The 27,785-nt window shown below is 38.7% G+C and overlaps 1 protein-coding gene and 1 long non-coding RNA gene across 2 annotated transcripts in view; one reads left to right on the forward strand and one right to left on the reverse strand.

The window, feature by feature from the left end:
• The first annotated feature begins 7,111 nt into the window (after window positions 1-7,111).
• Window positions 7,112-27,202, forward strand: LOC115433835 (uncharacterized). Its single transcript, XR_003937432.1, has 3 exons — window positions 7,112-7,230; window positions 21,870-21,879; window positions 27,192-27,202. It is a non-coding gene; the product is annotated as an uncharacterized LOC115433835 (long non-coding RNA).
• The window catches only part of disc1 (DISC1 scaffold protein), a 79,660-nt gene continuing 72,082 nt past the window's right edge, over window positions 20,208-27,785 (reverse strand). The window contains 1 exon segment of the mRNA XM_030155374.1: window positions 20,208-22,685. Within this exon segment, the coding sequence (XP_030011234.1) occupies window positions 22,483-22,685 (203 nt within the window). The 3' untranslated portion in view covers window positions 20,208-22,482.

Genomic DNA, 27,785 nt, shown 5'->3' on the forward strand with positions numbered 1-27,785 from the left:
TGAATTTTAAAAATATCAGAATAAAAATGGACAGAATCATCTACCTTCAACTATCGACATAATTTAAATGAATCGATCGGTAATCAGCACAGCTCCACTGATCTGTGCTTTCAATAAAACAAGGCTCATCTTAAAAACATAACTAGCAGATTATATGGGATTATTTCAGTTATTTCAGATGGAACATTAACTGGGTGAAGAGCTGCTGGTGCGGATGTGTGGATTATCTCCAGTTTTGGATGATTCATTATTTCAGTTCAGTTTGTGTAATATCAACTAACGTACTTTATCAAGGATCATATGCAGTGGTTGTAAACGTGTATTATATGTTAGAAATAGAAGGTTGAACCCTTTAACTCTAGTGTTCTGTCGGGGTCGGTGTGTTTTCAGTCATTTATATCAGGGTTCTCAAACTCATGTTCTTTCAGGTTCCACATTCAGCCCGATTTGATCTGCAGTGGGCCGGACCAGTAAAATAATGACAGAATAACCTAGAAATAATGACAACTCCAATTTTTGTCTTTGTTTTAGAAGAAAAAAAAAATATATATATATGAAAATACTTCCTTTTATAAAGTATCCAAACAAAAAAGATGTGAATAACCTGAAAAAACTGAAATTTCTTGAGAAAAATAAATGCCATTTTAACAACATTAATAATAATGTTAATATTCTGCCTCAACTTCTCATTTGTCCATGTGCATTCTGGATCAGATCTACAAAGACACTAAACAGAGGAACAGGCAGAAAAGAGTTCAAATTGTGCTGAATTTTCTTTAGACATTTCAGGTTGTTCATGTTTGTTCAGGTTATTCACATTTAATTGTTACAGGATAGCTGCACATGTAAATATTTTCATAATTTAATGTGATTTTTTGCAGTAAAACAAAGACAAAAATTTGAAGTTGTTGTTATTTATAGACATATGTATATTATTTTTTTTCACATCAACCGAGAAGAAAATCTGCAGTCATTCTTTTTTGTCGGTTCTTCTGCTGTTATTATTTGACTGTTGATCATATTGGTCTGTATGTGGAACCTGAACTAAAATGAGTTCCACAGCCTGGACTGTGGAATTTTTGCACTTTGCAAATTCACCCCTTGGGCCGCATTGGAACCTTTGGCGGAACGCATTTGGCCCCCGGGCCGCATGTTTGAGACCCCTGGTTTATAGTGATTCTTATGAGTCCGTTTGAACTAAATGGGTTCAGTTTGTCCACTTTAGGACTAATTTGGGAATATTAAGACGTCACCTGTTGATGTAGTGACGCTAGTTGTCGACCATCACATCTGTTTTTTTTTTTCTTTTTTATTTGTTTTAATCTCACTGACCATTTGGCCATGAGCAGTTGTGAAGCGGCGTTGTCTTGGTTACCAGTTTCTTCAAATATCTTCTCCAATGAAACTACTGGTCGGATTCAATTAAAATTATTTACGTGTCTTCCTTGGGACAATGTTGACAAAGTTTGTTCATGGTTTGAGAATTTAGATTTTTGCATTATTACCTCCACCAGGAGGTATTGTGATCACTTTGCTTTGTTTGTTTGTTTGTTTGTTTGTTTGTTTGTTGTTAGCCGGATAACTCAAAAGTTATGGGATGGATTTTCATGAAATTTTCAGGAAATGTTGATACTGGCACAAGGAACAAATGATTTAATTTTGGTGGTGATTGGGGTGGGGGGGGGCAGATCTGTCTTGGTGGAGGTCTGCGCTCTCCGAGTGCTTTTCTAGTTTACTCTTTTTTTCTTTTTTTGATTAAACATTTGCCTTTGAACGCAGCCTCTTTAATTCATAATGTTCTGGACTGGACAAGGTCGAGCGCACAAGGACAAAACCCAACTGTCTGTCACCATCTGAAAGTATTTACAGGAGGTCAAACTCAGATCAGTTCACTGTTTGTTTTTCTGCAGTTTAAGAAAAACTATGAATTCAGTCAGAAATGAAAGTATAGAGAACACGTCCAACTGTACAGACATTTTACTGGAAAATCTGTGTCTTCACGTCTTTTTATACCAACGGCAGAAACAAATAAACAAAAACCGATATTACACTGAACAGTGTAGGTAAAGGCACATTTTTAATATTTTAAAAAAAAACTACAGTTTCATTTTAATTTTTTACGTAGTGCCCATGAGACAATGTCTACGAAGGTTTTTCACAGTTATGGGAAAAGGGGAATTTTTTAAATATTCAAAATGTCCCTTTACTTTTAATGGTCCATGTTTTGATGGTTTATAACATATAAATGATTACAGATATCAATATAATCTCTACTGATCACTGATAGGAAGTCATATATGGAGTTTGATTTGGGTCCATGACCTTTGACCGTGAAGGGTCAAACTCCAAACCAAACAGTTGAATTAAAAGGTCAGTTTCAGCTGCTTTACTGTGATGAATAGAGTCGTTTACACTATTTGTCGCGGAAATAGAAATGTGAAAGATAAAATGAGACAAAACGGGCAGTGAACATCGAAAATGTGTCGTCTTTTAATGAGTCTGTTCCGAGGAGAAATAATGACAAAGACGAACTGAAAATATCAACCGGTAACAGTAAATAAGATGTCAAGGTGTCACATAGTTATTGGTTATTTGTCAGGTGTTAGGTTAAAGGTTTTTTCACAAACATGTATGTTTTCATCTGTTCATTCAGGGATGAAATGATGAAAGACTTTAAAACAGTTCAATTAATGTTTTTATTAATTTGTCATGAAAATTTAACAATGAAGAACAGTTAAACAAAAATAATCAGAAAATAGCATCTTTTCAGCCAAATGGTCCTTCTAAATAGTACCATTTATATTGTAATATTAAGTAAGTAAGTAAGTAAGTTTTATTTATAGAGCACTTTTCACAGACAGAGTCACAAAGTGCTTTATCAATTCAAATCAGAATCAAATTAAATTTATTTGAAATGTATTTAATATTATTTGTACTTTTCCTGCAGTAAAGCATCAGTGTTTCTACCGTATGTTCTTCTGTTCTGACTTTTACTCCATATTGGACTGTTTTGCTGCTGTACTTTTGCTCTTATTTCATCACCATCCTGTTCACATGTTGAAGCAGCAGATACTCATTGTGTTCCAACAATAACACAGTGATTACTGATACTAGTCGTATAATCCAACACGGCTCCATTTAGTTCCACTGTTTTGCCTCTAAATTCATGAATAAATGTATTAAATATGGAAATGGGGGCAGCTGAGCTACACCTGTAATGGAACACTTGATTAGAAAATGGTTTGTTCCTGTTGCCGTCGTCCTCATCCTGTTAAAAATAGCGCCGTTGTCGTCTCCTTCCATCCATCAGCGCCGCGGTCGACTGCTCTGCTACAAGCAATTACCGTCCAATTGGGCTTAATGACGCTGAGAGGGAGGCGGAGCTGCCGCCGCCTCGAGCACAGCGCCTATTTATAGACCCTTTGAAAAGACACCTGCCGCTCTCATCCACACAGCGCCGGCCCCGGCCCCGTAGACGCCGTGTGATTGGCTCAGGTGTTGACCGCATCATGACCTACTTCAGCCTCCGACCAGCAGAGGGCGGGGCTCTGGGCATGGTTTGGATTCGCTGTGTCATTCTACAGGAAACCAGTTCTGTTCATGTTCAGAAGGTTTTATCAGTGCTGTAGAACCTCACAGTACGGGTCGTTTATCGGGATGTAACAATTACCGGTATAACGATAAACCGCGGTAAAATTGCCAACGGTTAGTGTTACCGTTTAAATTCTAATTATCATAATAACTGTGTTTGATTACCGCACCTTTCCGGAGAAACGCCTATGTAAAGATCTGCTTTTATGTCAAATATTTCAGTATAGTTTTAATTTATTACAATTTTGATTTTCTATACCTAATATTTGGAACCAATATTCACTTTTAAAGTCTTTGAAAAGGTTTGTTAAGCATCTGTGTGTTATTTATGCAATAAATTATATACATTTTTCAAATCAGATTTTATGTATTTTTTGTGTGTTTTTTGTCCTTTTATGTTGATATAGTAGGTGAAAGTGAAAAAAATAATAGACAGATGAGGTAGATGAAGTTGTGCTAAAAAAAAAAAAAGATACCAAACATGGGTATGGTAAACATTTGTTTATATAGTATATAAAGGCAAAATCAAAAGGACTGAAAAACGGCCAAAATAGGCTCAGACCACTAAGGGTTAATATTTGAATGCTTCTGCAACAGAAGGTACATTGTGCCAGTTATTTTATTTGGCTTTTTTGGTGTTGTTTTTTTTTGTTTTGTTTTTTTCAAATTACAGCTTGGTGAAATTATTTCAGTGTGTGTATCAGTACTTTTTGAACATTTTGAGCACAATTTCAATAATACCGCGATAATAATGATAACCGTGATAATTTTGGTCACAATAACCATGATATGAAATTTTCATATCATTACATCCCTAGTCATTTACAAGTGTTTTCGTCTTAAAATACAATCGGAAGTCCACAGTACGAGTGAGTTTCATACTAGCCGCCGCTAGTCAGCACTGAACACACACGTTTCAAAATCAGAGGTTTCTGATTGAGTTGAAAAAATCCTCCAGACCAGTTCAGTTCAGGTCGTGCAGCTCCTTTAATGATGATGGTCTGACACATGTTCACAACATTTTTGGAACATCTTTAAAGTAAATAATAAAACCAGTTTATTTCTTTTGCATTCTGTTTTATTATGTTTTTATAATTGTTTTCTTTCTAACTGCGCTTTTTATCTCACCGACCGATCGACCATGAACTATCATGAAGGCGTTGAGTCCGACATCGTCTTCGTTAGCAATTTCTTCAAACATCATCTCCGACGAAACTGCCGGTTGGATTCATTTAGATTTTTTTTAATGTGTCTTCTTTGGAACAATGTCAACAAAGTTTGTTCACAGTTTTGGGAAATGTTGATTTTTGAATTTGACGATTTTTTTTTTTTTTAAATATTCTAAATGTTCCTTTACTTCCACTGGTCCATATGTTGATGGTTTAGAACATGTAAATGGTTAAAGATATCAGTCTAGTTCCTATTGATCATTGACAGAAGTCATATATGGACTTTCATTTGGATCCATGACCTTTGACCTTTAGTGACCTTGAAGGGTCAAACTCAAGGTCACCAGTGTCTACATTTCAACAAACTTCTTCAAAACTAACAGTCGGAGTAATTTCAAATTTAATATGTATCGTCTTTAGGACAGTGTGTGAAAAGTTTGTTCACAGTTTTGAGATGTTAATATATATATATTTTTAAATTTTTGATGAATTTTTGAAATATTAAAATGTTCCTTTCCTTCTACTGGTCCATATGTTGATGGTTTAGAACATGTAAATGGTTCCAGATATCCGTGTAGTTCTTATTGATCACTGATGGAAGTCATATCTAGACTGTGATTGGATGAGTTGAGTTCTCCAGTGAAAGTCCCGCCCAGTTCTATAGTTAGATTGATGTGCATCCAGACCACAGAACTGGAACATAGAACAGAACCAGGACTGGAACATAGAAACAGGAACCTGACAACCACACATATTCAGCTGGTTCTGATCCACATAGAACAGACGCTAACGTACAAGGAAACTGGGAGTATTTTTCTGTTTTAAAAAAGGATTTTTGGGTGGTTTTTGGCATTGAAGTTATTATATTTCAATTCATTTAAAAGGGGAAAACTGATTTGTAAAAAAGTAAATCACAAAACGAGCTCAGTCATGGAAGGAATTCAACTGTGCTTCGAGGTTGTACATGGACCGTGGATGTGTGATTACTGTCCGATATAAAGCCCCCCCCCCCAATTTGGTCCGACCCAGGCCCGACCATCAGCCCCTTTTGGTCATACTCATTGTCTGTCCACTTCAGGTACAAACTGGGTCCGTCAGTAAAAACCCTTTGTCATGTCCGGTTCATTATCAGAAGCACTTACAAACACAAACACCACCACATTTATCCGATTTGCACTCGTTCTTCATTCCCTTCAGCTAATTCTTCTCTTCTCCCGCGTCTCCATGTGCCATCCATCTTCGTCCGTCACATTTCGCCATAGCACGGTGTCACATGATGCCTTCAACGCCAGCATCCTCACTCTGATTGATGTCTCCATTGGCTCCCAGTCAGCGTTAATGGAAATGACTGACGGCACACGCCCGGTGTCTCCGAGGCGCTCCATGCTACATTAGCTGCTACCAGAGCAAGTTTTGGACTCCGCCCCCTCAGCAAGGTCACATCCTGAAGGTGTGGAGCTTCATCATGACCCCGATCAGAACTGTATGAGCAACTGGAGATTCAACCATGATGGTGAATGAACAACATGGTCTTAGAGTCTGCAACATATATTCAATATCAGAACAATCCGGACCACAATGCAACACTCTCTGTTCAGTACTGTCAAACACTGATAAGTCAAACACACAAAAGGCTGTGGAGGAACGTTTAGACAGAACTGTCATAGGACGCCAGGACTCTGTTTCACTGGAAATACTGTTAAGCTCAACTCTGACCTTCTGTCACCAGATCCACATGGAACCACATTGAACGATACTGACCACATGGAACCACACTGCACCTCATTGAACCATGTTGAACCTCACTGAACCACACTGAATGATATTGGCCACACTGGACCACACTGAAACCACACTGGACCACACTGAAACCACATTGGACCAACACTGAAACCACATTGGACCACACTGATGATACTGACCACGTTGGACCACACTGGACTCGTTGACCCACGGTGAACATGTGTGGATCTTTGTGGTTGTAGATGCATCTCAGTCTCACCTGGTCTTGACCCAGTTTCAGTCTAGACCAAGAGCAACATCTGGAACATCTGGAACCACTGCAGGTCATGATAAACACATCTGTGGTGCATGTCGCTCCTAACACATCACATACAAACCTCTGGCCTCTGTTTGCTGGACGAATGTAGGAATGTTGATACTGGCACAAAGAACAGATGATTAAATTTTGGTGGTGATCGGGGGGTGGAGGTGTCTGATGTTCCTTGGCAGAGGTCTGCGCTCTCCGAGTGCTTTTCTAGATCTCTATATTTCAAACCCATGACTTCCCACCCGTGAACTCGTACTAGATCCATGTACTCCCAGTTCTACGCTCTGACATCACATAGCCCATGAAACAACAATGGCGGCCCCCATGGATGTGGTGTTTATGCAAACTGTTTATTAAAGAAGGTATTGTTCTAATGTAATTTATCCACAAATGTTCTGCATAATCAGCAGCTGCTCTAGCGTTGGGGCAAGAATAAATTAATGCCAAATATGTATCCAAATACACAAATAACATAAAAGGTAGAACAGCTTCTCTTGCCTTATGCGCTGTTTTTCCTCCTCTGTTTCACTCAAATAAGCAAAGAGCAAACATCTCTGGGATAGAAATGACTGTAATGAGCATAAGCCCGTATGGTCCACCATGATGGTTTATTTACAGTGAACTACCACCTCAGGTAGTTTGGCCTGATTTGCCTGGAACGCTACAAAGGTTGTGAGTCATGGCTTGAAGTCATGTTCTTACGGGCTCAAAAACCTGCCTGGAATGTGCTTTATTATAAGAAAAACCAAATGGGGGGGTTGTAATGTATTATGATGGGGTTTTTTTGTGTCTGTTGTTCATTTGGACATTGATTAGGTCTAATTACTCTGATTTCCAGACCTGATTGAGTTTTAGTGAATGTGTGTAAAAACAGGCTGATTAATGTCTGTACTGTTACTGTTACTGTTACTGTGCGTCTCACAAATCCTCCAAAGGCCAATGTGTCAACAGGCTGCTGTGGTTTAAATATCACTAATCAGCCCATCGGGTGGAAGCCAGCGCAACGGCCTGTAATTAGTCTCCGTATCATTTCCCATCATAGTCGGAGCGGCAGCATATGGCCTGGACCGTCCACTGCACTGGGAGTCACTGGAATCTGGGCTAAAATTAGCTTCCTGCTCCTTCATTAAAACCACAACAGGTTGCAGACTGAAGATTTTCCAATATGCTGGGAGGACTGTTGGTTGTTTTCACACCTCCAGTTGAGTCTAATTAACGCTGCCTCTCACCCACTCACTGAGTCTGGACCCACTGGCAGACGTCCACTCAGGATCCACTCATCATTGTACTTTTATTACTATTACATCAGCCCAGCAGTGTTCTTCAAAGTCTGCTCACATTTACAGGAGTTACATGAGACGCGGTGGCATTTAGGCGCAAGGCGGCGGCAGAGGAAGGACGGCAGCCGTATCTGATTGGGTCATAAAGATGCTGCATGGAGGGAATAGGAAGATAAAGTGAGTGTTTACAAATGTCAAGCTGGTCCTGACACACTTGTAAAAGATAACATAACGGAGCTGGAAGAACAGCCGACTCCTACGATTGGAAGATATGGAAGGTGACTTTTACAAAGTGAAGAGGTGGCCTTTTCACAAACCATTTCATCAAGTGTGAACGGGCCTGATTGCAGAGGCCGCCAGTGCACGGCTCATGCACGGCTGTGAAACGTGCACAGGCCACAGGGCGCTTGGACATCAATCCACATGGACAATTATCACCAAACTCTGACAAAATACAGCCTTCGATGTGGTTTTATGAAGGATTAATAACAGGTTTAGGATGATGCACCGACGGTTCCCCACTGGAGTTTATTTAACCTCTGGTCCTTCTGGACACCTGAAGAACAGAATCTGCACTTGGAATGTCAGGATGTTTTTCATACAGTTTATTTTTAACCTTTTTTTTGTCATTCACTTGAGCCCTAAACAAAAATACCAAATACTCAATAACTCATACTCTTTTACCTTACTTTCTGGACTATTGAGTTTCACCGGAATATCAGCTGCATGCTGTCGTCTCCAACGTCTCTTCATCGATTCACTGATGCTAAGCCAGTGTTTTCCAACCTTGGGGTCGCCTGTAATTAGTAATTGATAAAAAAAAATAAAACAAAAAAAAACAAACTTACTAATGAAAATATATGGTGAGTTGAGAGTAGAGCCCGACCAATATGGGATTTTTGGGGCTGATGCCGATACCGATATTGGGGGCTAAAAAAAGCTGATATCTATATATCGGCTGATATCTGATACTGGCCGATAAACCGATACATTGGCCGATATATGAATAAGAACACTGATCTACACAGGATATAATAATCTTATATTAGATAATTGTGGACAGGTGGATAAACAGTTGCATAAATCTTTGTTTATCTCACAAATATAATTGACACAACTTTCAAATGCAAACTATGCAATCACAAAAATAATTAGAGCAAAAATATGACTGAGCACACAATTCTGTTTTCACTCACAAATTTTGATGTGTCTGCCTCACAGCACTACAACTTCTTATGTGGACTAAGGACTAAACTGAGCATGTGCAGAGTGAATTAGGTGAGTCCTAAGTTGTTCCTGATTGGAGCAATTGCAAGAGTTAACAACTGACCCGTGTTACAACTGTCCCCATCTCCCCTACAGTATAACACCCAGGCCTGCTGGCAGAATGAAACTGTGAGGTAAACAGGAAGTGCATGGACATGGGTGTGTGTGTGGGGGGTGAATACTTTATAAGATGGGGGGGGATCAGCAGTCCGGGGGGGGGGGGTTGTAGCTCCGTGATTATGTGATTGTGTGTGTGGGGGGGTGATAGCGTCATTGTCCGAGCAGGAGTGAAAGTGAAACTAACTTGCTTTAAAGGTCCTCTTATTCTCCGGGCAGCACACACACACACACACACACGGGAGCAGCGAGAAAAACCCACAAAAATTTCCCCTTTTTTTTCAGTGTTCTACATAAAAATTGGATTATTATTTTTATTTATTTCATCCTGACATATGTCAATGATTAACACCAACATTGGTTAAGAGTGTTATTGGACTAATTTAACAGTTTACAATGTGCTGATTTTAGTGGATGGGTCAGAATTTTAAAAATCATGAAAAAATTAACAAATTTGAATTCTGACTTAAATTGTGAAAACTATTATGATCTTTTATGACATAAAGTGTGGATACTGGAAGGTTAAAGCAACAGAAGTAACAGTAAGACAGAGAAGGATCTCATACATGTAGATAATATCTGCATCTGGTTTCTGTTTGGATCTGGTATTTATAGTTTAATCACCAGGAAACAACATGAAATCAAAACTATAATTCTGATTAAATTTACCAAGTTTATAACTGTAAGAAATTTTGCTCTCATTGGTTTATTTCCCATAATGAAAATAAACACATACACACTGTACATGTGTGAAATGATTATGACTATGAGTCTGATGGTCCTTAAACGTGTCCTTTAATATTAATTATTTTTCACTTATTTATACCCTCTGTGCAGCTCTGTAAGAATATCTTATACTTATGTTTTGTTTATGTATTTGGCAGACGCTTTACTATACGCTATACTTAAAATTATCCCGTTGACCCGTGGTTCCCCACAGGTTCTAGATCCAGTTCCAGATTTATTTTCTTTCTTGGTGAATTCCACTGTCATTTTCAGTTGAATAACCTCTCAGCTGACATGTCTGTTTCTGCACCAGAAATTTGACATCATGGCAACACGGGCCTATTGTTTATCTGTTGCTAGGTAACCCACTTCAGTGATGAGTCTATTATTCTGAGCAAAGCAGCGTGATTGGTCATTGGGAGGCCATTGTATTCCAAAATTACTAATATCTCCCAAAATATTGGTCCTATTAATTTACTGTTTTCACTAGTCTGTTCTTTGACCAAAAATCCATAAGTATGACAAACTGCAGCCACACACAGAGTCCACTTCCCTTTTATAATAAAGGATGTGATAAATGCAAAACTGTTTCACACATCTGAACATATTCTGTTTCTTCTGCATTTCATTTCACAAATTTTCCAGATTTTTCCTCATATTTGCAACAACACTTTTCACCATTGGATCACAGTGGAACAGGAATAATTTCCAGTGACATGTTGACAAATTCTTCTTGCTATTATTATTATTATTATTATTATTATTATTATTATTATTATTATTATTAATTAGCACTAAAATGACCAGCAGCCACAAAATGAAGCAGTATTGAGCATCCAAGAAAGCCTGTCCAGTGGAACATCCCCCTCCAGGAGGGATGGGGTTGTATTGAATAGGGCAGAAGTAAAGGTTGGCTGAGCTAATGACAACTGCCACAAGTGGGGGTTCACCCCCAGCCCTGAACACCCCTGCGGTTCAGTGGACCAATCAGCGGAACACATCTTACACTGGTGCCCGTTGGCCTTCACTGCTCCGACCAAGACCTTCAGGAAGCAAATAGCACTGCACAAGAGAGGATTCAGCATTGGCACAATAAGAGATGATGATGATGATTTTTTTTTATTACTGTTATTATTATCATTATTATTGTTATTGTTGTTGTCCATGTATCCAGAGGATGTTGTCAGAGCTTAAAATGTAAGAAATGTTGAAATGTCAAGCCTTTATTTTTTTTTTGTCGACCAGTTGTGTCATATTAAGACATGCCTAAACTAGAAAGCACTCAGAGCCATCAGCCCCCCCCCCCATCACCACCAAAATTTAATCATTTGTTCCTTGTGCCAGTATCAACATTTCCTGAAAATGTCATCAAAATCCGTCGAAAACTTTTTGAGTTATCTTGCTAACAGGCAAACAAACAAACCCCGATGAAAGCATAACCTCCTTGGTGGAGGTAGTTAATACATTATACAATCATGTGGCTGTAGGTGGAATTTTTATAGTCACTAATTTCTGTTGAACATCAGTTATTTGTGGGTTTAAAGTTGTTGTTTTCTTATGGTCATTTCCAAAATCTAGAACATTCAGAATAATTAAAGTAATAAAATGCTCTGTATTCAAAATAGTGTGGAGTAAATTGAATTCAAACAACCTTTTATTTAGATAGATACTTTTTGATTTGAGGGTGGAAAAGGAGCTCTGAGCTGCACTGTCGTATCATCAGGTCTGTATGTGATGATGAAACATCAGCTCCAAGGTCACGTATGTGGGTCGAACATGTCGTATGTTCTGTCCTTTCACTGTGAATCACTGCTGTTTGGAACATTTCCACAAATAGTCTCAAAACTCTTCATCATTCCTCCTCATAATCCACCTGTTCTGTGTTTCAGACTGAGAATAATGACGGCTAATGCAGTGGAGAACGCCGCCACCGTCAAACAGAGCAACAAAACCACCACTGAACAACACGTGACAGACAGAGAACGGCGTTTAGTCGTAAAGGTAGAGGTCAAGTTTATTTATTAAACAGATTTAGAATGACACGAGCTGCGCAAAGATATGACTAAAACACATAATATAATTAAACTGATAAAAACAGATACAAAACAATACAATAAATAGGATAAAAACCTCTAAAACACAACCGGTAGATAAAATAAATAAGTCACATGTGTATTTAAAACAGATTTAAAGTGTTGATTCAATGATTTTTTTTAGGGTCAGTTGACTAAATGAACAGAGGAGTGAGTACGGTTTCTCTTACCTTGTACCTAGCCATGTCTTTAAAAAAAAAAAAAAAAAGGTCAAAATGGAATAGGAATTAATAAGTATAAAGAATAAACTAGAATAGAATATAAACATGTCGATGTATTCACAGTAGCGTTGACCGAACATCCTTTTCAAATATGTTTTTTTCTTTCTCAGTTTTTTTTTTTGCTGTTTTTGGTTTTAAATGTGAAACAAAAAATTACCAAACATGTGTAACGTGTACGAAGTAGATGAATCATCTCCATGTTCTCAATGAGGCGGTCAATGACTTACTTCTAAAGGCAAAGCATCAAACAATAAAGTCACATGATCATAGTCCCCATCTCTTCCATTCAATCTGCTGCTCACTCGACCGCCTCTCTCTCTCTTTCTGTCTGTCATTCGTGAAGCAGAGAGGAGCGGAGTCTGTCTATTTACTAACAGCAGTGGTCATGTGACCTCCTGTGCCTTTAAATGCCGTCGACAGGTGATGGAAACAGGTGTTAATCGGAGGTGGGGTTGACGTGAACACCTGGTATGGAACTGAGGGCCAGTCTGGTTGCTATGGAAACGAAGGCCCGGTCTCAGGTGTGAGGCGTCGGGTTTCCAGATCTGGGTCTGAGGTAGATTTGAATGAAAGACTGGTGTAAAGGTGTCAGGACTGGTTCCATTTCAGGTCTGGTGTCCAGGATCAGGACCAGAGGGTTTATCCAAGAAGTAGTACCAGCCCCCCCCCCCCAAACCCCCCCCACACACACACTCTCAGTCTCATTAGGACACACACTGGCAGCTGTAGAGACTGGAGCACCCTGAGCCCAGTCCCCCATGGCACTGCCCCCCCCCTCCTCACTCACTGCAGTTCTCATCCCCCCCCCCCTGCCTCATGCCTGAAGACATCCAGCTCCATCCATCACAGGTATCGATCCCCCCCCGCCCCCCCCCGTGTGGTCCCTGTCTGCTCTTGAGACTAAGTGGGACGGATGGCAGCGCTGGCTGATATTTCAGCTGCTCAGTGACAGCCGTGTCCCCTGGGGGGGGGGGGGGGGGGGGGCAAGGTGAACCAGGCCTGGACTGTTTGGATGTCACTACCCCCCACCCCACCCCACCCCTCCAGAGGAATTACCCACACTGTCTGTTTTCTGCCTGGACGTCGAAGTTGTAATCGATGTCTGCGGCTAAAAAAACCCATCCCATTCCTCAGCAGCACCGACCGACCCAAACAAATGAATAAACCCGTAAACCAAACCGACCAGAACCAAACCCATGAACCCAGAACCAACCCAAACCCAGAAACCCAAAACCAACCCAAACCCAGAAACCCAGAACCAACACAAACCCATGAACCCAGAACCAACACAAACCCATGAACCCAGAACCAACACAAACCCATGAACCCAGAACCAACCCAAACCCATGAACCCAGAACCAACACAAACCCATGAACCCAGAACCAACCCAACCCAGAAACCCAGAACCAACACAAACCCATGAACCCAGAACCAACCCAAACCCATGAACCCAACCAACACAAACCCAGAACCCAGAACCAACCCCAAACCCAGAACCCAAAACCAATACAAACCCATGAACCCAGAACCAACACAAACCCAGAAACCCAGAACCAACCCAAACCCAGAAACCCAGAAACCCAGAACCAACACAAACCCATGAACCCAGAACCAACACAAACCCATAAACCCAGAACCTGCCCAAACCCAAAACCAACCCAAACCCAAAACCCAGAACCAACCCAAACCCATGAACCAAAAACCAACCCAAACCCAGAAACCCAGAACCAATACAAACCCATGAACCCAGAACCAACCCAAACCCAGAAACCCAAAACCAACCCAAACCCAGAAACCCAAAACCAACCCAAACCCAGAAACTCAAAACCAACCCAAACCCATGAACCCAGAACCAACCCAAACCCAGAAACCCAAAACCAACCCAAACCCATGAACCCAGAACCAACCCAAACCCAGAAACCCAGAACCAACCCAAACCCATGAACCCAGAACCAACCCAAACCCATGAACCCAGAACCAACCCAAACCCATGAACCCAGAACCAACCCAAACCCATGAACCCAGAACCAACCCAAACCCAGAAACCCAAAACCAACCCAAACCCATAAACCCAGAACCAACCCAAACCCATGAACCCAGAACCAACCCAAACCCATGAACCCAGAACCAACCCAAACTGGGAATGCTGAACCGTTTCAGATCAGATTAAATAAACTCCACGTTTGTTTAACTTTTTCATGTGGTGTTTTCAGGTGAAGTGTCCAGGTTTTTTTTTTTTTTTTTCCTACTTATTTATCATTTTTTGGTGCAGATTTAAGTTACATTGAACATTTGAATATTGAATTTCAGAGGCATTAAGCGTGTCCCACCCTTGGTCCTACATGACATACTTAATGATAGTAATAAAAATGGCAAAGTACTCATAGAACAAAAAAGGTAGAAATTTAAAAAAATTGGGAATAAAAGAAAAAAAAGAAAGAAAAAAAGAAAAGAAAAATAAATAAATCAGCCTAATAGTCGACAAATCTGCTTATTCACAATTACATCTTACACGCAAGATATAGATATGTAATGGTATTAATATTATTAGAGTACACGCGTATATAATGCACCAAACAGGAAAAAGAAAGAAAATAAATGTGTGTATGGGAAAAACTGCACTAAAAACATTTTTTGTAGTTTATATAGTGTCTGATGTTTTTTTTTAAGTATTTACCCATAGAGCCTCATACTACTGTCATGTTGATGGCTGACTTCTCAAATTGTATTTAATCTTCTCTAAATTTAAAAAAGCATGAGGTCTTTAAGCCATGAGGATGGTTTTAGGGAAAGTATTTAAGAGTATTTGTCTTTTACCTAAGAATGTTGAGAATGCAGTAATGTTTATTTCTTTTTCTTTTTTTTTTTTGCATAATTTACAGTTAGAAGAGATTCCAACAGATGGTATTAGGGCAGTTTCCAAACAGACAGGTGATAAAATCTATCTGATGACATACAGTGTATATGATCAAATCTATCTGATAAAATCTATCTGTCCAGTAGTTTTTCAGGTGGACCAGACCAGAGCATGTGTCATGCTAACAGGTGACATCTGCTAAAATGTCCATTTTTTGAGTGTGTTTATGTTGAAGTATCTGGAGTTTAGACAGAATGAGGTCATGAGCTCCTGAAAACACACATTTAGAACCAACACACGCTGACGTTAAACACTTTTGACACGTTTAACAGACAAATATGAGTCAGCGACAAAACAGACCTGGAGATTCACCACAATGAACGAACGACTGAAGTAAATATATATGAACATAGGGTTCACTGATGTTAGAAAGAAACCAAACAGATAAGTTCAGTTAAAGTTGAATCTGTAACAAAACTCCTCCCACTCATCAGGCTCTGGTCAAAGATATTATGAAACACTTACATGTGGAGAAAATCACATTTTCACTAAAAGGTAATGTAAAGTTATTTTATTCAATTTGGCAGCACTTTAATATGAAGAACGTAGGCAGGACCCCCCCCCCCCCACTTTTATTTTTGTGTGTGTGTACATGTGAGTGCAGGTGTGGTGTTCTTGTTCTGACATCACAAATATTGGATACAGTTTATGACTTTTTTATATTGTCATTGTTCTAATTTCAGTAAAATCAAATAAAATCTGTTTAACTGTAAACTCAGTTAAAAACCCAGGACCAGATCCACCAGAGACCAGGTTAACTCCAAACCTGTTGTTAGTTCAGTGAAAATCATATGAACCTCGTAGGTTTTTCTTGTTTTGTCTTTAAATGAGTCCTGATTGGCTGCTTTTATCTGCACACAAACCCATTAGTTTTACTGTCGTCACGGCGATAATTTAACATGTTTCAGTATCTTTTAATGGAAACGTGTCTGTGTTTGTCCTCCAGGCTCTGAATCTGCACAATAATTATTCCAGTTTGATTAAGTATGGAAAGGACTCAGATCCTGCACAACCACCATGAACCAGGGCCTTTGGTGGTCTTCATGAACCTGGTTTCCTCCAGACCACGATGGGTCCTGGTCCAGGGTTTCTCTGTTTGATGGTCTTCATGGACTCGGTTTCCTCCAGACCGTGGTGGGTCCTGGTCCGGGGTTACTCTATTTGGTGGTCTTCATGGACCTGGTTTCCTCTAGACCGTGGTGGGTCCTGGTCCGGGGTTACTCTTTGTGGTGGTCTTCATGGACCTGGTTTCCTCCAGACCTTGGTGGGTCCTGGTCCAGGGTTTCTCGGTTTGGTGGTCTTCATGAATCCGGTTTCCTCCAGACCGTGGTGAGTCCTGGTCCAGGGTTTCTCAGTTTGGTGGTCTTCATGGACCCGGTTTCCTCCAGACCGTGGTGAGTCCTGGTCCAGGGTTTCTCTATTTGGTGGTCTTCATGGACCCGGTTTCCTCCAGACCGTGGTGAGTCCTGGTCCAGGGTCTCTATTTGGTGGTCTTCATGGACCCGGTTTCCTCCAACCATGGTGGGTCCTGGTCCAGGGTTTCTCTATTTGGTGGTCTTCATGGACCCGGTTTACTCCAGACCGTGGTTAGTCCTGGTCCAGGGTTTCTCTGTTTGGTGGTCTTCGTGGACCTGGTTTGTCTGTGGGTCTGGGTTCTTTCTATTGGTCTAGAACACATTAGGGTAGGGGTCTGCATTGGCTGAGGGGGAGGGGTGGAAGTGGGCGGAATGTCTTTTGCGAATATTTTAAAATCACCGACTACAGACGTCGACATTCGACATAAACATGTTTATTGTGGTTAAAAACAACAGACGACAGAAAATGTCCCACTTTATTTAACGTCCATAAATGTCTCATCGTGTTTCCTCTGTGGTCGTTTGGGGGCGGAGCTTCAGTGTTGGTTCGCTGTCTGATGCTGAAACATGGAGAATTCACTTTTCGTTGTGACACAAACCCTGAGGTGTCAGATGTGTTTACAGCCCAGGACCCTAAGGACCCACCCACCAATATAACAAACCAAGGCAGAGCAGATTGGGCCAGAACAGCATCAGCACTGTTTCCTCCATCAGCTGGTGTCCCAGTTATCTGAGCCTCCACTGGACCCCCGTTACTGGACTGACGTCTACGACCCATTTAAGACCAGGAGGCACCGAGGCATCAGCAGAAGAAGAAACAGAAGGGAATGCGACACCGGACGGAGGAATGAAGCTGCATCGCACATGAAAACACTGAACGGACCACAGGAAACGACGAAACGGAACAAAACCAAGCATCAAATATTAAAACAAACAGCAGTTGGAGCAAATTCATGGATCAGTTTAACGTTTCCTTCATGCAGACAAAAAGAAAATCATCCAACTTTAACTCAGAGGATGAGTTTAAGGCAGAAAAGGCAGAAAACATTAAAAAAACAAAACACCACAGCGTATTAGGGTTCATTTATACAACGGCGTATTAGGACCACCAAAGAAAATAAAAACACTGTCACTACGAGAATGAAGTCGTAATTTTACGAGAAGAAAGCCATAATATTATGAGAATAAAGTCATAGTTTAAAAAAAAAAACTCATAATTTAACAAAATAAATGTCGTACTTTTATGAGATTAAAGTTGTAATATTTTGAGAAGAAAGCCATAATACACCCAAGGAAAAAAGAAACGCACCACTTTCATTTTCATGATTTTTTTCAGAAATATGACACTTATTGCAAAATTGCAAACTACAATGAGTTCAATACTATTCTGGGTCAAAATGAAATGATTGTTTTCCTGGTTCCGGTTGATTGATTTTGATTAGCAATAAGAACTGTATTTGTGTGTTCTTCATCCATGTCTGCTCATGAGTGAAACTCACAGATGAATTGGATCTCTCCTCAATTGTGCACAACCATTCTCTATAAAAAGACACTGAAATGGAACAAAAACACATTTGTCCACAATGACACCACTACTGCAACCGGAGACAGACGGGGCCATTGCCGGCTGAAACCTGTCATGTAGATGTGACAGCCGATTGTCCTGGTCCTGTGCAGCGGTTGTAACCTGTGGTCGACCAGATCTGGGACGGTGGTTGGAGGAGCCGGTGGTGCGGTAACGCTCAGCAAGGCGTCCAACGGTAGAGTGGTGGAGTCCAAACAGCCTGGCTACGGCCCGTCTGCTCCGTCCAGCTGAAACATGCCAATGGCCCCGTCTCTCTCCGGTTGCAGTAGTGGTGTCATTGTGGACAAATGTGTTTTTGGTCCATTTCAGTGTCTTTTTATAGGGAATGGTTGTGCACAATTGAGGAGAGGTCCAATTCATCTGTGAGTTTCACTCATGAGCAGACACGGGTGAGGAACACACAAATCCAGTTCTTATTGCTAATCAAAATCAACTGGAACCAGGAAAACAATCATTTCATTTGGACTCAGAATAGAACTGAACTCATTGTAGTTTGCAATTTTGCAATAAGTGTCATATTTCTGAAAAAACTGAGAAAATGAAAGTGGTGCGTTTCTTTTGTCCTTGAGTGTATTATGAGAATAAAGTCATAGTTTAAAAAAAAACCTCATAATTTAACAAAATTAATGTTATACTTTTATGAGATTGAAGTCATAATATTTTGGAAATAAATTATCAATAGTGCGATAAAAACTCAGCATTTATAAACCTTGCGCCTTAATCCTTGTTGATGACAGAGTTTCCAGTTACAGCGAATGCAACAAAGCATCAACTTTCACTCCTGTTGGAGCGGACGACTAATGCTAATGTGTTGATGGTGGGCGGGGCTAATAGGCTCAGTGTTTGGCCTTTGTGCGTAAACCCCAAATGAAAGTAGAACTTATCAAAATCTTCCAAGTTTTTGAGTGGGTATGACTTTATTCTTGTAAATTGTGATATTTTTCCACCTGTTTTTAAATTACGTTATTCTCGTAATATTATGACTTTAGTCTCGACTTTAATCTCATAAAAGTATGACATTATTTTTGTTAAATTATGATTTTTTTTAAAACTATGACTTTATTTTCGTAATATTATGGCTTTCTTCTTGAAATATTCTGACTTTATTCTCCTGAAATTATAACTCTTTTTGTATGACTTTATTCTCATAAAATTACAGGTTTTATGTTGATAATTTAGGACTTTATTCTCGTAGTGACAAGTGTTTTTATTTTCTTTTGTGGCCCTAATACGCTGTCGTATACTTACGACAGAAGAATCTCCATTTTGCTCATTAAAAAACCTATGTAGCATAAAGTGGTTAATTTAGGAGAAAAAAAACTCACAATATTAAATATTTTCTCTTTCTGATACAAAGTTCAAAATGTTCAAGATTAAAGCTGCACAACGAAACGGAACAAAACAGTAAATTTAGCAGAAAAATATCGGATATTATAGTCGGAAATTAACAGGAAAAAACTGAACTTTTACAAGATTTTGGAATTTTTTTTTTTTTCTTGTGAATTTTCAACTTCAGTCGCATATTTCTCACTAATTCATGACTTAATATTTTAATCTTTGCTCATATATTAGCGAGCAAAGATTCATCTGAAAATAAGTTAATTTTTACAACGTTAATCTCGAACTTTCCGTCTTTTCTCAAACATCTTCTTCTGTTTGAAACTTTTATTGTCTGTCCCTGATTTGCCGTCGTAAATTATTGCATTTTTCACACAAAGATAAAGTTCAAGTTGAGTCAAAGTTCTGGAGCACCACAAAGGAGTTATTTCATCAACAAAAATCACACTTCAGTCGTACAAAAACATACAAAAGTCCACCTTAAAAGTCAGCTTTTCCTACTTCATTATGTGCTTGTTTTCCCAGTAAACGATTGGTCCAACGCTTCAAACCCATTAATACTGAAATCAACAGTTTATCAATAGATGCAGCTTTAGAAACAGACTGTGACGTTACATAGAATGTGTTCAGTGTGAGTTTCTCAGATTCTGTTCAATATTAACTCCACATTTTTCACATGTTCTTCATTTAGATGTCACTTGTTTTTGTGATAACTGTATTATTTGTTCATTTAAAAACAGATTATTTCTTTATTCGTCTGTAAATCAAACATTTCATGCGTCTTTTGCCAGATTTCTAAACACAGTAAAACATTTGTGTCACATTTTTTGACAAATGTCAAGTATTTTCATCACAGTGGAGCCAGAAATATTTCTAAAGCTGTAAATCAGTAAAATGATAAATACTCCGTAAGTAAGGAATATGTGACAAATGTTTTCAACAAAATCACATCAAGTCAGACGTAAAAACAAAAAAAACAAGAGAAAAAAACTTCGGTTTGTGTCTGTCCTCACTTCATTTATCCAGAAAACGTCCATTAAAGTGTCTTTTACTGAACGTTTTATCCAAATCCTTCATAATTCCACAAAGATGACCCTCAAGGTGTAACGTGGGATCAGACTAATTCTTGCAGTCGTCACCGTCTGTCTCCCTTTAATAGACAACTGTATCTGACGTTGTCCTGTCGATAATATTCACCTCATTTTAACATGATTCAGTTTTTAAATGGATGAAACAGACTTAAATAGATGTTTACGTTGTTCTGTTGCTGGTGATATTAGATCAGAGTCCCTTAGATTTCCTGTTTCATGACCGTGTCTGCAGGAAAATCATCACCAGAAACGATGTAAATACAACAGGATCAGCTGATGAGTGACTAATGACAAAACACACACACCTGCAGTTACCGCTCACCACCTCTAGATAAACAAGAAATGGAACAGAAATGCACTTTAACCCTTTAACTACCAGACTAAGAGGAACCTGATAAGGAACCTGATGAGTAACTCAACCATATGGTTGAGCTGGCAGTTAAAGGGTTAAGGACACATGAACACTGACTAACATCTGGATCAAACTAAACAGTTGGATTCAACTGAAATGTGAAATAATCCTTTGGACCAAATGTGTAAAAGTATCACTGGGTAAAAAAAGAAGAAACTCAAACTGAGGATTGAAGAGTTACACGCTGACGGTGATAAAGGCCACATATTAGTCTGATCCAAAATCGTCTTTCAGGTCCAAACTGGTCTCAAACATCTGTGGTGGTTCTACAAATCCACAAAAGAATGAAGGGAAAGAACTTCCTGACACTGGATGACGGAAAGAAAAACCAGCAGAGCAAATGTTTGTGGATCAGACTAATTCCTGCAGTTGTCTACATGTGTCGCCGTTTAATAGACAGTATCCAATGTCGGCCTGTTGATAATCTGATAGTTGTTGGTCTGAGAGTGAAACACCTAGAGATGACCTTCAAGGTATAATGTTGGGATCAGACTAATTCCTGCAGTTGTCATCATCTACATATGTCTCCCTTCAATAGACAGTGTCCGATATTGGCCTGTTGATAAATCTGATAGTTATTGGTCTGAGAGTGAACCATCAAGATATAATGTTGGGATCAGACTAATTCCTGCAGTTGTCATTATCCACATGTCTGAGGTTAGCTTCTGTCTGTCGTTTTTTATTTTTTTCTCTGATCATAACCTTACACTGTTCACCCAAAGACTAGAGGGATAAAACCCAGAACCTTCAGTCTGAACCATCGTCGCCAAAGGGGTCCAATCTGGCCACTATGATCTAAAGTGGATCAGACCAGTAAAATAATAATATAATAACCAATAAATAATAACAAATACAAATGTTTGTGTTTGTTTTAGTGTGAAAAAGTAAGATGAGATGAAAATGTTTGCATTTCTATACAATCCTTTCACAAAGAAATATGAATAAGTTGGAATGTCTTAATATAAATCAGTGTATTTGTACCAACATTCAGTCTCTTATTAAATGGGTGTATTTGTAGATGCACTGTATCTGTACATTAGAATGAACATGTGGAAATGATAAACTGAGGCAGAATATTGGTACAATTGCACTTATTTTTCCAGATAAATTTCAGGTTGTTCATATTTTTTAAAGGACAGTTTGTAGATGTGAACATTTTCATGCTGTATTTTCACTTTTTCACTGTTATTATTTTACTTTAGCTCATATTTGTCCGTATGTGGAACCTGATCTGTTGTGAGTCTTTACAGTAAAAGTCCTTAAAACCTGCTCATATGTCCCAGCTGTCACTGAAGTACTGGTCCTCCTCTTCCTCCTCCTCCTCTTCCTCTTCTTCCTCCTTGACGCCGTTAGTCATGAGGTCGTCTTCTTGCAGCTTTTCTTCGTCCTCTCCGTCCTCCTCTTCCTCTCGGAGCTGCTCCATCATGGTTTGCAGAGTGGCTTTGACTTCCTGAACCTCCTTTTCTAGTGACTGTGCAGCAGGAGTCAAAGAAACAAACGCACCCACACGAGCTTTAACTGGAATATCAGACGACGGCCACGACCTGATGGAGTCATCACAATTTAACCCCTCCTATTCTCTATTCATGAGCTCATCTCATCTGCCGAGCGGGGGGCCGGGCAAACAGACCGCCCCCTAAATTATTCATAAACGATCAATAAACGGGGCTGAGATTGTTTAACCTGCACTGAAACTCCAATTAATGGTGCAAGTGTCCAGTTTAAGCGGCGAATCAAAGGGGCGGCGGCGGTGGCGATGATGGCGGCGGTGGCAGATGGGACTGATGGGCCGGTTTACTGAGTGAACGGACACAGATTGTCCTCATTCATAATTAAGCAGCCGTTAAAGAGCTGCTCATGCAAACGGGAAAATGGACAGAAACAGGATGAAGCTTACAATTTCCATTAAAACACTTCAAACACCCTCAGATTTAGACAGAAAATATCGGTTCTGCAATATATCACAATATTTAATTTTACGAAACTGTATCGATATTAAAAATTACTGTATCGATATTTTAGGTTTTGATTCAAATGCAGATATGGCGGAGTTCATTTTTGTTTTTGCTTTTCTTTTTTATATTATTTAATTATTGTTTAACGCTGTTTTATTAAATAATGGTTATCTGAAGCATCCTAAAAGCACTTTTTACTGTATGAGAGGCAGATATTAGTACCTTTGTTGGGATTGTACAAAAATAATGTTCTGATGTTATATAATAATAATAATAATTAAATTTAATAAATTTAAATTTTAAGTTTTTACAGAGGAAAATTTTGTGATATAACATTAGATCCTGTTGTGATCAAATTTTTAAAATTTTGTTAAAATGTTATGTTAAAAAATTTGTGCGTATTTCTGGTGTAATTCAATTCTTCCAGGATGTTTTTTTTTTTCAAAAAGAAACAAAAAAAAACTAAAAAAATTGCCTTGTTGACAATATCGTGATATATTGTATCATGATCCTAGTATTGTGATTTGTATTGTATCGCCAGATTTTTGCCAATACACACCCCAACTCAGATTCCTGATGAGGAGGTAATTTTACAGCGCGTCCACGAAGTCTCAAAGATTTAACACATTTATGACAAAAGCAGTGGATGAAATCTGTTCATCTGATTATTTCCATGTACTCTGTGGTTATGGAGACTCAGCTCATGAAATCGTGTTCTATGTCACACCAGTTCTTATGGCATTTGGCGTGTTATACGTACACATTTTCGACCTTTCGTGTGTTATTCAACTCCATTTGACCGTGTGTCAATTTACGCCAAAATCTCCAGTTGACATAACCCTAACCCTCAGTGCGGTGTGTTTGACGTGGCGAGAACATACACATGGAAAATTTATGATGCGTACAGAAAACACTAGGGCTGTGTATTGGCAAGAATCTGGCAATACGATACAGATCACAATACAAGGACCACGATACAATATATCACGATATATCATGTTACTGTTGAAAAGGCAATTTTTGTTTGCTTCTTTTTTTAAAATGATTATTTCCTCAAGAATTGAATTACAGCAGAAATCTGCACAAATACTAAACACATTTTTATTTGATCACAACAGGATCTAATGTTATATCACAAAATGTTCCCGTGTTCAAACTGAAAGGATGTTTTACAAACATTACAGTTTAAGATCCTGTTCAAATGTTCATATTCTATTAGTTCAGAACTAACATCAGAACAGTATTTGAGTTCAATCCCAACAAAGGAACTAACATTATTTAATAAAAAGAGTATTAAATAATAATAAATAAAATATAAACAAAAAAGAAAAACAAAAATGAACCTCCACAATATCTGCATTTGAATAAATACTTAAAAATATCAATACTGTACTTTTTAATATTGATACAGTATTGTGAAATGAAATATTGCGAAATACTGCAGAACCGATATTTTCTTACACCCCTAGAAAACACGCCAATTAAAAGTGGCGTGTATATTTACGTGAGTCATATCACATTGGGTTATCTGTGTTTTTAATCACAGTGGGATCAGACTTTACGGACACCCTGTATTTGTCCATATTTTCAGTTAAAACTCGTAAAAAACCAAAAGCTCTGTTCAGTTGTTTTACTTCATTTACATCATGTATTCGGACACTGAATCAACCTTTTATCACTAATAGTGTTCAATGATCCAATTTAATGAACAAAACAAGCATTAAATCATGACATCGGAGGCTCCAGCTCAGCTTTTGGGGCTTTTGCATCATTTTCCATCTCATTTGCTTCTTTTATAGATAATTTAATTAGACACATTAAATCACAGACTCGGGATCTACCTGTGTTTTTGTTCTGGTCGCTCTTTTCATCATTTTCATCTTGTTGCATTTTCCAGACCTGACATCTTTACAGTAGGGCTGTTAGAAAATATCATTTCTGCAATATATCATGATTATTCATTTCACAATACTGTATCAATATTAAAAAATACTGTATCGATATTTTTAGGTATTTATTCAAATGCAGATATGGCTGTGTTGTTTTCTTTATTGTTTATAGATCATTTATTATTATTTAACACTGTTTTATTCAATAATGTTTATTTGAAGCATCCTAAAAGCACTTTTTACTGTCTGAGAGGCAGATGGTAGTTCCTTTGGAAACTAGGAGAATTAGAACAATTTTGTGATATATTAGATGCTGTTCTGATCAAATAAAATGTGTTTAGTATTTGTGCAGATTTCGGGTGTAATTCAATTCTTCCAGGAAATGTTAAAAAAAAAGAAACAAACAAACAAAAAATGGCCTTTTAAACAGTACCATGATATATCGGGATATATCGTATCGTGATCTTAGTATTGTGATTTGTATCGCATCACCAGATTCTTGTCAATACACAGCCCTAATCATAGTATTGTTGTATATTTTATACATAAATTCTTAGTTTTCTGTGTTTTTTCATTCTAATTGTGTCTCATAGTTTTTACAGCTTTGATTTTGTGCATCTTGTCCTGTAGCAGTTACAGATGCAAAGTGTTATAAATTCAACTTACTTTTATTTCATTTTATTTTTGATTTGACTGTGACTTGTCCAAATTCAAACATTTCTTCAGCCCGTTTTGGGGAAGGCAGGTTTAGATTTATTTTCCTTAATGATAAAGCGTGTTGTTCATTTATTGCTCACCATCTCTAAATAAAACGCTGGTTTCTCAGCGGCGGTTCGTTCAGTTCACTCAGGGTTTTCCACCGTCCACCTCTTTGTGCCGAGAGCAGGAAATCAATTAAGAGCCTCGAAATGGCAGGTTTGATCTTCCAGTCGCCATGGTAACAGCATCCACATCCTAAGTTTACACACAAACCGTCCCAGAGTCCCGTATCCGCAGCATCCTCAAATGTCCACGACTTCAAAAAGCCCAGATGAATGACACGTAAGGACAGGATGACTGTGGCAGAGGGAAACGGGCCGCGGCGGCGGCGTCCGTCTGTGACCACCATGACACATTGATATCACACCGACACGTGGAAAAGCCCAGACTGACCCCTGACAACTGGAGTCTGTCATCACAGGTGGAAACAGACTGAATGAAACCTGCAGACGTTAAAGCCTGGTTTGGATGTTTGGATGGCGGCGCGGCGCGGTGGATTCATTCAGGAATTATAGAGAAAAAGGACCTGGATTAATTGCAGCGACTGAACCCGTCACATCTACAGATGGAAAAACTCCCACATGGAAGAGATTTGATGAGGGTTCATGGCCTTGGCTTCAGTGGCTTCAGTGTAATTCCACTGACGTCCACTAGGGGCTCCATGAAGCCCTGGATCACATAGACATACACTTTAATTTATTTAAAATTTATTTAAGCTTCTCTAAAAAGTCAGCAATGTTTGTCCAGGACTCGTTCTGGACCCTTTAATATGTGATCTGAAAATTATTGATTCATTAATCAGATTTTAGATCAGCTTGAGTCTTTGGGCTTTGATTGACAGGTGTGATTGACAGGTGTGATTGACAGCTGCACTGTAACATGTTAAACTTTGACTTTATTACCAAGGTTATAATAGTTTGGGATTTTTTATTATAGTTTAATTTTATTTAGTTTTGATTTTTTTTCTGTATTTCAGTTAGTTTTAATTAGTTTTCAGAGCAGGTTTGCTAGTTTTTATTAGTTTTTGTTTTCTTCTAAATGCTTAGTTTTAGTTTAGTTCTAGTATTAACTTTAGTTTCTTCATATCTTTTCTCTTCTTCTCCATCATATTCAAATGAATCCCAGACAGGACTCTGCTGCTTTCTCCAAACTTTAGTCTTCATGTTTCCAGGTAGAGTGGGGACCAGAAGACGACTGTAAATGACATGTGACGAGAAGTGACGGACCATGAAGTGGTGTACGGTGCCGCCACCCAAAATTGTTCAAGTGAGATAAATGCATTTCATATCAATTCAACACTGACAAAGACAAAAACGAAGGGAATTTTATCCATAATTTTCATACGTTTTAGTTAGTTTTGTAAGCACACAATACAGTTTCAGTTAATTATTGTTTTTTCTTTTAATTATAGTTTTTATTTATTTCAGTTAACGAAAATGTTTTTTCGATTCTAGTTTTCATCATTTCGTTAGTTTTCGTTAACGATAACCTTGTTTATTACTCAGTGTTTGATGAATCCAATCATTCTACTCAATTTGAAGGCTAGCATTTAGCATTAGCTCACCCATAGCTCCTCCTGCTCCTGCAGCTCCGCCCCTTTTGTCCAAATACGGCAAGATGGGGACGACTACTGACTTCATGACGGCTCATAAATTGACTTATATAAAGTTTATAGTTCAAACACACATGTTCACAGGTCACTAAACATGAGGCCTTTTTATGAACACTTCGGAAAGTTGTCTACTCTTCTGTCTCACAGTTTCTGTTCTTTTTGATATAATAAGGCTTAACCTTTTTCACGCATTTTGCTCCAGTTTTCCTTTGTTGTTCCTGTTTTCTTCTGTAGTTCTGTATTTTCAGTTTTTTGTGTATACATAGATTAGAGAAACATGCCTGACATTTAGATTAATTGCAGATTTGTAAATAACTACTAAACGGAGCTTATTCTTCTGGAAATGTTTTTTTCATCA

Source organism: Sphaeramia orbicularis, chromosome 15, assembly GCF_902148855.1.
Source record: "Sphaeramia orbicularis chromosome 15, fSphaOr1.1, whole genome shotgun sequence".
Lineage (NCBI taxonomy): Eukaryota > Metazoa > Chordata > Actinopteri > Kurtiformes > Apogonidae > Sphaeramia > Sphaeramia orbicularis.